This window comes from Chrysemys picta, chromosome 10 (genome assembly GCF_011386835.1).
Source record: "Chrysemys picta bellii isolate R12L10 chromosome 10, ASM1138683v2, whole genome shotgun sequence".
Lineage (NCBI taxonomy): Eukaryota > Metazoa > Chordata > Testudines > Emydidae > Chrysemys > Chrysemys picta.
In genome coordinates this window covers 71,927,916-71,939,586 of record NC_088800.1, presented here as the reverse complement: position 1 = coordinate 71,939,586, position 11,671 = coordinate 71,927,916, and the positions used below count along the sequence as shown (strand labels likewise).

At 41.4% G+C, this 11,671-nt stretch overlaps 1 protein-coding gene across 4 annotated transcripts in view; it reads right to left on the bottom strand.

Annotated features, from left to right (window-relative positions):
• Positions 1–7,847: 7,847 nt before the first annotated feature.
• Positions 7,848–11,671, bottom strand: part of REXO5 (RNA exonuclease 5) — a 29,990-nt gene continuing 26,166 nt past the window's right edge. For 3 of the 4 annotated variants that reach the window (XM_008164623.4, XM_065558948.1, XM_065558947.1), the window contains 2 exons: positions 11,372–11,481; positions 7,848–8,039 (listed from right to left, as the gene is read on the bottom strand). In XM_008164623.4, the coding sequence (XP_008162845.2) occupies positions 7,970–8,039; positions 11,372–11,481 (180 nt within the window). In that variant the 3' untranslated portion in view covers positions 7,848–7,969. Of the gene's footprint in view, positions 8,040–9,496; positions 11,482–11,671 lie in introns of all 4 variants that reach the window. The other variant, XR_010590861.1, reaches the window with a different exon arrangement.

The following is an 11,671-nucleotide window of genomic DNA, read 5'->3' as shown; positions in this document are numbered from 1 at the left end:
TTGGTTGCTCAATGTATACTTATTGCATGCACATAAGTACTAAATTGTGACAGTCATTACTTAATCGACTGTAATGGCTACAAAGGATTATGGCCTAGAAACTGAAGAGTGTTTTTAAGGTCTGATCTGAATATGAATTGGGGTACAGAGGAAAATTCTACAGCACAAAGGGTTAGCCATTAGGTGTAATTCAGGGTGGTTTGCCAAGGCAGGATGGTGGCGGTAGTTGTGTGAAAGAGGGGAAATTCCGGTTGAAAAAAATGCAAACCTGGGTGGCTTGGTGCCATGCTGTTGTAACAAAAAGAAAGCCCTGTTCTATCGTTATTTACTCTAGCAGGAATCATTCCAGCCTATTGGATACCAAACACTTATAATGCTAGCCAAATCTATCTTGAAAAAAAGCCATTTATTTTTATTCTATACTAAATGTCACTTTTGGATTACAGAAGAGAAACAATACAAAAAGTCAAGTTTGTGATTTTAAAATTGATACAAACCAGGGACTACAAAGTCTAACAATCTGTTCTTTGCTTGAGTTGTGCAACTTTTCACGACAATGTGAGTGTCAGACAGTCACAGTACTTATTCTGGATTGCCTGATATTTTGATGATCCTAAACATCAAATATAGCTTGCTTTTTAATGCTCACTATATTGGTCATGGGCTTGGAGTTCTGTACATGTTCTTTATTAATCCCGGAGCCTCTGAGAAGTCCTCATTTAATGGTTGAACTGTGAACTTCCACGGAATAGGCCAAATATATTCACATTTTTTATAAATATATATAAAATCTTTAAAGTGTAGATCAAAGGATTATAAATGGGCATGATGCTGATGAGATTCTTTAAAAATCAGCAACACAAAAAAATTGATGGTTTCAAGAAGTATAGCTAAAACTTGATGATGTAGTGAATGAAACTGCTACATCTTGGGGTAAGTAGCTGTAGATATGCATTGCAACAGTTTGTCATCTACTGGGAAAATGGTCTGATATCCAAGCTTCGTGTCATTTTATTGCCTTCCTTTCTACACCTAAAGAATGTGACTCATGTGAAAACACTGAGTGTTAGACAGCTATGTAGTATTGTGGCTCACAACACTTTTAAAATTTAGTATCCCAGATTAATTGGTGCTCCATCCTGCAAACTCCTTATTCGTGTGAGTACTGCCATTGAGGTCAAATAGGACTAGTCTCGCAAGTAAAGGATCCTTTGCAAGATCACGCACATTGGATGGTAGTTAAACGTGACTGAGAATACATTAAATGAGACTAGATGTTGAATATGTGAATCCATTTGCTGCAGGTGATTCTAAATGGAAAATTACAGCTTTAATATTGCGCAATTCTACTACGCAAACCACAGGAAAATAAAACTAGAAACAATTCAGCTTATCACACATGTTCTGGGAAATGGATATAACCCCAAGAGAATAGTCCTTGGTATTGACATGAGACGGTCTCAATATGAATATCCCTTTCATTTTATTTATATAATATAAATAAAACTAACCTCTTAGTTTATAAACAATTTATGAAACAGTGTTGAACAAGTAAACTCCATCTCTAGTCTCTGGTGATTAAAGTCACTTCAGCTCTGATATCATGGTTGGCAGCTGAAATTATATCCTTCTCATTCATGGCATAGCCTTGTAAATTTCCAGGTCTTGCAGCTGTGTGTTCTACAGTATGATGTCACAGAGAGCCTTAGTTAATTGGGTACCAGACTCTACTCTTGGGCTGAGTTTCATGGAAAGGTGTGCATGTCTGAGGGCAGAATTTAGCCCTTCATGTTTAAAAATGAATCTCAGATGATACCTAAAGTGTCTTAAAAAAATTCTTCAGTTTAGTATTTCATTAAAAGACCAAACACACACATACTGAAGAATATGTACTCTAAATTGCTGTATATGTTTAAAGTTAGGTGTCTGCTTAATTTTGTTATAGTCAGGCACGCACACATGCGTGTATGTAATAATCTTTCTCTCTCCAAACTATTGACAATATGCATCCAGAATTCAAATTTCACTCTATAACTGCAATAAAACACATCACACTGTAAGAAAGAAGGCTTTAATTCATTCACCATGTAATACCTGGTTGTTGATCTGTTCTTAGATTTACTGAGTGGTTAAGTGTCACCATTCTTTCCTTCCAAGATTTTATATCTGGATAACTAATCTACTTCATTATATTATCTGTCTCCTTAAATTCATTGCAGTCTTCAAAGTACGGCTAATAATGTGCATGCAGCTTCATTGAATCTTATAATGGGCCATTCCCATGTATCTAAAACACCCAGAACCATGTCAAACTGCTGAACAAGTTTAGGTCATTCGGGATGTTAGCTATCCTACAATGTAGGAGAAATATAAAGTCACTCTTGTGGTGTTGGGGGTTCCTCTTCCTCCCCCTCCCCCCACCCTTTGGGCTAGAGTATATCAGTAACAAACAGACCTTCCCTTGGAGATCAAAAAGCCATTCCTTAATTGTGAACAGGGTGGCCTATTCAATTTGTTTCTTAGAATGTGTTAAGAACCCACCCAATGCAGTAAGTACCATGAGAAATGTTTGTATGTTTCATTGCCCTCCTTCCATGTTAGGCTGTAAGTGTAGCATTTTAATCAGTTTTGTACCTTCCATTTGTTTGGACCAATTCAGCTTCAGTAGCTGTGTCCATTCTCTCCTGCCTCTCAAGATCAACGTGTAACTTTATGTTCAAGAAAAGCTAAGTTCTTAAATTGTTAGAGATGATGGCATGCTAGTTTAACTCTTGCTTTCTTTTAATCCGTTTGGGTGTTGTCTTCACGTGCCACTTCTTCCCTCCCATTCAAAATGCACAGCAAAATTACTGTCTGTCTAAGCCTGATGTATATGCGACGCAGCAGCCGGTGCAGCTGTAAGACCATTCTTCCAAACTCAGAGCTGTTGTGGGTTTTTCCGCTAGTGAGTAGGTAATTCATTTGACCTCCTGCACTATCTGTGCAGAAGCAAAATAAAATAAAAAATTGGGAATTTTTGAAGCAACAGGCTTGAACAGACTAGTTCTGCAAACAGCTTGCCTTAAATGATCTATGGAATTTATAGCCGTTCCTCTCTGGTATAGTAATTAACCTTTCTGTCTTTAGTTTTATATAAGCCTAACTGTTTTTTTGGCGGTTGTACAATTTTTAAACTCCTACCTTTGCATAGTTGCACTCTCTTCAAATAAGCCCCCTCTGGATATTTGGAGATAGTTCTATACACCGGCAGAAAAGCATTTTGTCTTTGTTTATGCTATAACTTTTTTTCCTTAAATTATACTTTTGGAGCTGAAGGTTACCTGCTGTGGAATACATGTTTACTTGAATATTGCCATTTATGCAGAACCAGCAGTGAAACTTGTTTTGCTGTCCCTGGTTTACTAAACAGGACAAGTCATGCATGACAGAAATGACAGATCTGCATGAAATTCCAGCGGAGCTCAAGGCTGGCTGCTGTTACACTTATGGGAATACAGTGCTAGCATTAGAGGACTTTACAGCATAGTGCTTAATATTTTAAGGCTACAGTTTCTAGCGTATCTGTAAACAGTGATCTGAAAAGCGTGTTTGCTCTTTAAAGGATATTTTAAAGATCAGATGATGAATGAAAGGGAAAAAGGGAGGCAGGAGCAGATTAAGGACCTAATCCTGCTTGTTGCTGGCCATTCAGGTCCTGGAGAAGTTGCTGCAGCTTGCAGAATTGACTCCTAAGGCTGGATATTTGGGATCCATGATGGCTGGCGTGAGGGGCTGTAGCAGCAGTGAGTCACTGAGTGTGAGGGCAAGATCAAGGAATATTGTCTAGAAAGTGGACTGCTGAGAGTAAAATAGTTTGAGGAGAGCAAGGTTTGTTCTTGTAACACTTAATATTTGGATGGATCTGAGCCCGGTTTAGTCTTAGGGCATGTCTTCACTATCCGCCGGATCGGCGGGTAGCGATCGATCAATCGCGTCTAGTGTAGACGCGATAAAATCGATCCCCGATCGCTCTGCCGTCGACTCCAGAACTCCACCGCAGCGAGAGGCGGAAGCGGAGTTGACGGGGGAGCAGCAGTGGTCAACTCGCCGCCGTCCTCACAGCCAGGTAAGTCGACCTAAAATACGCAACTTCAGCTACGCTATTCGCGTAGCTGAAGTTGCGTATCTTAGGTCAACCCCCCCCCCCCCCCCCCGTAGTATAGACCTAGCCTCAATTTGCCCGTGACAGGAGGAATCATTTTTATGTAGCTTACATATCCCCAGAGAAATAACTAAAGCTAACCTAGAACTGTTCAGCTTTGGACAACTTCATGTGGCTTTCACTCAATCATATGTGAACACAATTGGTTTAATATTGTCCAGTATCTATTTAACAAGTCAGTGCACTTGATTCTCTTAAGCGGCATTCCTGCTTTAAAACCAGCTGGGGGCAGGGAGAGAGAAAAACCTTGTCAGAGGAGAACACTCCACCATAGTTACATAGCTGGGAGTAGTCATAGGATTCATGTTTTGCCTTTTGGATTTACCTAAAAGATGCCCAATACCCCCTCCAACAGTCTTCTCAGTGTTGGAAAATACTAATGTTTCGGGTGTCTACAGGACCATGCTTTCTCTTATATATGTAACAGTATCAGATGTGCTCTGCAATTTCAATGCTTGAAATTGGTTGGGGTGCATCCTGTTCCTTTTTTTTTAAAGGGATAGAGCCAATTTGAAACTTTTTATAATATTAGTTCCAGGTACTATACCTGCTGCTTTGAGTCCCCTTGCCAATATTTGTGGTTTTACGGTTACACTTTTTCTCACCAGTTGTTACTGTGTGAAAGTCCCACAGAGTGGAAACAGTGAATGTGCTCTACAAAGTGCTGTCAAAAGCACAAAGCAAACAAACTAAGAGATTCTATTTGGTTATCGGAGTCTTGGGTGTGATTTGTTTTTTAAGCTGTGTCCCTTACTAAATAAGAGCATTAAATGCAATCTGGTTTTTCCTCTCTCTAAAAAGCAAGGGATTGGTTTGTCCATTACCGACTTCTTGTAGACTTTGTGCCAGATGTATATTAAATATTTTGGTGCTTTTTTCTAATCTGATCTGCCTTTCATTTACCTGTGAGATTGTAAAAATATTTCTGTATTTAAACTATCCCTTAAAAAATCCTTTAGTCACAATGTATTTTGACTACTGAGCTCTGTAAATGTTTCAAAGCTTCTGGATTTCCTGTATTCCAGTAAGATTTGTGGGGGGGATAGCTACAGAAATTCAATCCACTGGAAAGGGAATTTGCAGCATTGTTCGGTGCATTACTGAACAAATGAACATTTTGGTGTTTACATAATGCACATTTTGGTTGGTGTTCACTGTTTTGTGTTAAAGCTTTGTACAAATGTCTTATTTAAAGCTGAAGTCCTTTTTACATAAATTTTCAATTAAAAGGGGAAACTTTAATTATTTTTTAATGATTATAAATAGGATTGTTGCCAGCATTATTTGTCATCTCCATAACTTTTCAAACAGGATCCTGGATGTTTACCAACTAAACGTGGTCTTCACTGCTTGCAATGCAGTGACTGCTTCATTTAATCGCATGATGGGGAAACAAGCCTTTTCCTTTGCAGTGCAGGAATCAAAGGCTATGTCCACACTGCAGCTGGGAGGGCACTTTCCAGCGCAAGTAGCAAGACCATGCGTTAGCACGCTAGCTCGAGCAGAGCTAAAACCTCAGTGAGGCCGCAGTGGGACCGATAGGGGCTCAGGCTAGCTGCTGGAGTACGTACCAAATGGGTTGGGCCAGTTTGTATTCGGGCAGCTAGTCTGAGCGGCTGCTCGTTCACTGTGGCCACACTACTTTTCGTGCACCGGCTGGAGGAGAGCTAATGTGTATATGTCTACCTGTGCTAGGAAGCACTATCCTAGCTGCAGCGTCGACATACACCGAAGCAAGGTGGTGTGCTGGGTACAGCCAGCCATCAGTGGGGCCTCTACTTCCAGAGTTCAGTCCAACTCCCGTTGAAGTCAGAATCTTGCTATTGACCTCAGTGGGAGCTGGATCAGTCGTTCATAGATTGGTCACCTAGCATCTTCTTCCCCTCCTATATTAAAATATGATGCAGCAGAGAAGCTGGGCCCAGGTCTGCTTGGAGTGGGGGATGGGATCCCAGGCAGGGAGCCAGTTCTAGCCATCTGATTCTCTTGCTGCCGCTGCCCTGCTATAACTCATCTAGATGTGTAGTGTTGGCAGCCTGGGGCTCCAACTCATTTGGAGGGGAGGGATGCATTCCATGTTCAGTTATAGTCCTTAGGCTGGGATATATTTCAGGAGTTCATAGTCCCTTCAATCCACAGCAGATCTCCCACTGACATTAGTGAGAGCTTTGCAATAGAGACTGAGGACAGTACAGTCTTTGTCGTAATTAAACTCGTTGCTGTTTATTTGATACCTTGGTCACATTCAGTATTGCTTCCCCTTTAGGCTACTGCTCTTTCTTTCCTTCAACAAATCCTGTCTGTATGTCTGACATTCCAGGTATCTTCATTTATAGTTCTAAGGTATGAATGCTTTCAGCTGACCCACAGGAGTTCCACCAGTAAAAGCACTGCATATCCAGAAGGGGACTAAGCTGCTTAATGGACAGTGGGAATCTTGCTTTTTTTATCCCTCTTAGCATAGACAATGGCTCCATTCATTGTTTTTGTTCGGAACTTCCTCGGATGGATCAAGGCAGAGTGTAACTCACCAGATGAGTAACTTGAATTCCTTTATCCTGTGGAAAAATGGTGAGTGGGATGTGGTGGGGGATGTTCTAATATCTCCACTGATTATTTTGGCCTGTCCTTAATCATTGCTTTACAACTGAATGCCTCTTCTCAGGACTGCGAGATAATTCATTCTGATTAATTCTCTTTCTAGAACTGCTTTCTCTTACAGGAAAAAATGTTCCTTTTTCTCAACTGGAGCATTACTGTCTCACTATCAAATGAGAGCTTGTTTAGTTTTTTGGGGATCCTGATTTACTAACAGTTAGCAGCAACTAGTTAACCTGTGAGGACATAAAGTAAGCCCTGATGGGGGGCAGGGGATGAGGCAAATTATTTGTATCCTGCTAAAGACACCAACATCCTCTGCTCTCGGCTGTGAAACCTACCTCCAAAACTAGGCCTAACCCAAAAGGTTACAAGGCTGCTCCTCCTGCCTAGGGAATTCTACTGCTCTTTACCTCTTTATGTAGGTGTGGGGTCCTGGTTTCCTATCTTATACCCCGTGCAACCTCATCATTATGCCTATGTGAATTTCACCTGTTAGGTACTTTTTCTTTGCTCTTGCTGCAGCTTGAGTTGTAATTTTTCCTCTTATGAGGAAAAAAAGTGGAATTGGCCCAAGATGTGAATCACAATTCCATCTTCCCCAGGGCAAAGTAAAGTGCTTTTCTATGAAGTGCACAGCTACTTCATTGACACTGAAAAGCATAACACACCATCTATAATAGACTTTACATGAAATGTTAATTGAGGCCCAATTTCCAGCAGGCTCCACAACACCGGTGTAGAGCTCCTGCAACCTCAAAGAAGCTTTTTTGGGGGACAGATGTCCGTTAATTTTGCATAGTGTGTCTGTCGAGGATCGGCCAAGTGAAAACAGCCCAGCTGACGAGTATCCTTTCAAGCCCTTTACAGACTTAAACCCCCTCGAGATAGGGACCATCCAGCTTCTCGAAAAATTGACCAGCCCAGCTTACCGGTTTTGCCTTGGCAGTATCTGCACACACACACAGCTCCCTAAGCATTGAGCTGGCTACTAGCCAGCCAAAAGCACCAAATCTAGAAGTGTTAATAGAAGAAGGGGTTGCTGCACTAACAGTTTTGAATTGTTTTTATTTTTAAATGTTAAAAAAGTACATTGGCAGAGCCTCTTGTTCTTGGGGTATAGAATTAATTAAAAAAAAAAACCTTAAGACTTTTCTAAAACCTGGCAGTCTAACAGGCACTACTCCTGCTTTCTTCCTTTATTCCCATCAGACCAAGGCCAGAGAATGATCCATAAACACTGCAATATAAAGAAGAGAAATCTGTTACTTCCATTCTTCAGAGCAAATGGTCAGTTGCAGTAAGTTAGCAGCTAATCAACATTCATCATGGTGACACCATCCAGCTTCAAGAGGCTGAAGAACTAGGCTATGGTCTTGTAGGGAGGTAGGCAGATTTACCCAAGAAAAGCTAGAGTGTATTCATTATAACAATAAAATGTATCTGGAACTAGCTTCTCCCTTAGGTGGGAAAGCCACAGGAGGGTCAATACTCCTTGTTTCTTGGTATGAGAGGAAACTTCTCCCAAGACTGGACAGTGACTCCATTCTCCTGAGCCAGGGGATACACTGAGTGTCATGGTCTAAGGCTGCCATTTGGTCCCTGCTGGTGCAGCTACCTCCCACAGCCTGTTCTGCCAATGGGTCTGATCCTTGCAGCAGGCACCTTTGTTCAGGCCCACTCGTTGCCTCCCCCTTCGCTGTGCATGGGACCCAGCAGGAACCAACAGTTTGGAAGTGGTGAGACTACTGTTATGTGCAGGGTTACGAGGGGAAATGTGACAGGGAGAGTGAATCCAAACTCGTGTCTGGATTCTATAGTGGGTTTCTCAGGGGGGCCATGCACAAAGAGCCCTTTTCTACACTCTTCCACTTGAGCTCTGATGAGTAATTGGGGAAAAAAGATGAGGTCTTCATTGGCAAATCACATGTAGGGGAAAATACAGCAATTAATTCACAGCTGCTCTCTACAATCTCAAGTTTATCTGCCACAAAATGCATATACCCATAAAACCCCCTTCAAACATGATTCTACACCCAGGGCTTATGTTCAAAGGACAGAGAAGAGAATTCAAAAAAGCCTACAGCAGCTTATCCCAGAGTTCAGGCTTCCCCCAGGGCTGATTAGGTAAGGCAGTCTTCCAGGTGGAGCTTAGCAAAAAATACACTTGCGCTAGACTGCATATACCAACTGCTGTAGCAGGTTGAAAGAAAGACTGCACTGTGAATCCCTTGCTGGAGCTCTGAACAGCCAAACCAGTCTATTTAGTACACAAAGTGGCTGATAAGCAATTGAAAAATAACTCCTGATGTTACAGCAAGGTGATGCAGGATATCTGCACGCAATAAACCGAGCTTCTAAACTAAAAGAAGGTATCATTGGTGCTAGCCAGCCTCCTTACTGTTACCGTGTAGCTGAATGAACAACCAATATATTATTAGTAAATTTATACGACAGGGTAAGCCACTTAGCTTAATGCCCACCTAGTCCTGACTTGAGCAAAGGGCCATACCAAATTTGGATGGACTGAAGTAAATTGCATCTGTGCTTCTGGTTAAGAACCTGATTAGAATCAACAGACTACGCGAGATAGAGCAGCAATGTCAACAGGACCCATGTGATCCATCCTGACTCAAGTAACCAGAGTCAACAGAAGCAAGAGTAACTTTTTGATACTGTTGTAATATGTTCTTTTACCCTGTATTAAGTGTCAGTGGAGCCAGCAAACACCAGCAGAACTGCAATCCATGGGCTGCATAAGATGCTCAGGCAAGTGAGGATATTCAGGGGTTAGAGCACGATCTTAGAATTTGGGAGACAGGGGCTTCAACTCCTTGCTCCCCCCAGAGTTCCTGTGGGACCTCAGGCAAGTCACTTGGTCTCTCTATCTGTAAAATGGAGATAATCCTCCCCGTGGTGATGTGAAGATAAAGATTGTCAGACACTCAGATACTGTGGTGATGGGGCCATAAAAGTACCTTAGGCTGCAACTATGTGCAGCCCTGATCTAAATTCATTCATCTGAAGTCCAAGTTAAACCCAAGTATGTATTTGTCCCAGTCTCGCTCTGGCAGAGAATAACCTTCAGGGACAGCTCTGTTTGGTATGGAAGATGGTGCAAACACCTCATTGACAGCACACCGATCTCTTTACTTTCAAAACCCCTTTCACAGATGGTAAAGAGCACGCATGGTCAGACAGGCAAGAGCTAATTCAGAGAAGCCTCTGACCCATTTAATTTCTCCGTATGCCCTTTTTTCTTATACAAGAAAGGTAAATATTAAATGTTCTCTGGATCTCCATGAAATAATCATGCCTTTTCTATTGAAGATGAATGAAAGCCAAGAATATAACTGAACAAAATGGTCCAATCTCTATCTGAATGGAATAGGGGGATGACGAATTAGCTCTGGAGTAGAGGGAAGATTTAACTGAAATAAGTACATAGCCAAGGACAAGGTCTCTGGCTAACAAAAGTGAAGTTGGAATGCACTTGAATTTTTCTAATTCATAATATCAAGTTACCATTCTAAGTAGTTTGAAATTACATAGCCTGTTTAGAATGCTGAAAAATCCATCATCTAACAGCATCCAAAAAACTGGCTTTGAGAATACATGGAGCCTTTCAAGTCCAGTAAGTCCCGTTACCACTCGATGGATATTCAATGGCTTAGGAAGAATACACTGGTTATAAAATCATAGAAATGTACTGGAAGGGACCTTATTATGTCATCTAGTCCAGTCCCCTTCTCTGAGGCAGGACTACATTTTATCTAAACCATCCCTGACAGGAGTTTGTCTCCAGTGATGGAGATTCCACAGCCTCCCTAGGTAATTTGTTCCAGTGCTTAACTAGTACGTTTTTCCTAATGTCTACTCTGACCTAAATCTTCCTTGCTGCAATTTAAGTTGCTTCTTGTCCTATCCAGAGTGGTTAAGGAGAACAATTTATCACCCTCCTCTTCTCACTAGATGTGGTCCCAAGTCAAAGATGAAGCATATAAGTAAGGAATGTATAAGGAAGTGCGCACACCTGCTGCCTGGGCTGTAGCTGTTATATGTATAAATGCAGGACTACAGTTTCCAGAGGTGCCAACCTGCCCCTTTATGTGAGTGCTTGAAACTCATTACTAGCAAGATCGGAGGGCATGAAACTACATTCATTTAAAATAGGAGGGGGTGTGGGAAGAACCTTTATCAAAGACAGGAAGGCAAGTGAAGAGTGACAAATGAAAATGAGAAGAATTTCCTTGGCAGTTTAGCAAATTGAGGTATGGAGGCCTAATCTGAGCCTCCATCATATCACAATTGATTTCAATGCTCTGGCTCAACTAGAAGTTATAGGCCTGATGCAGTATTTACTGGATAAAATTTTATTTAGCATGCATGTTATACAAGAAGTCAAACTAGATGATCCTCATAGTCCCTTCTGGCCTTACAAGCTATGATTCTATGAAGAATCCCTTTCACCCCCCATGTCCAGTGTTAAATTTCATTGTAATGCAGGAAATACTAACTTGCTTGGCAATACATTGTTCTCTGGCCACTTCGAAAACTATTTGTAAATATTACCTGTTCACACCTGGCAACAGAATGACACAAAGTGTATTATTCTCCAGACTTCTATAAAGCTTTTTGATATTGCGGTCTAACTTCTTCAGCTTTTTCCTTAGGTCTTGCTCCTGGGTAGAACAGGAACAAAATGGTACTAGTATTAGATCCTATTGTCCTAGGTTTCATCAGCAATCCAAGTTTGACTGCTGCCTTAAAAGCAGTTGGACTCACTACAGTTCCTACTGGATGTGAATGTACAACATGAAAACTAGCAATCTTTTGTTGGCAGTCTCTGTGATCAGGGTCTGAATGGCCATG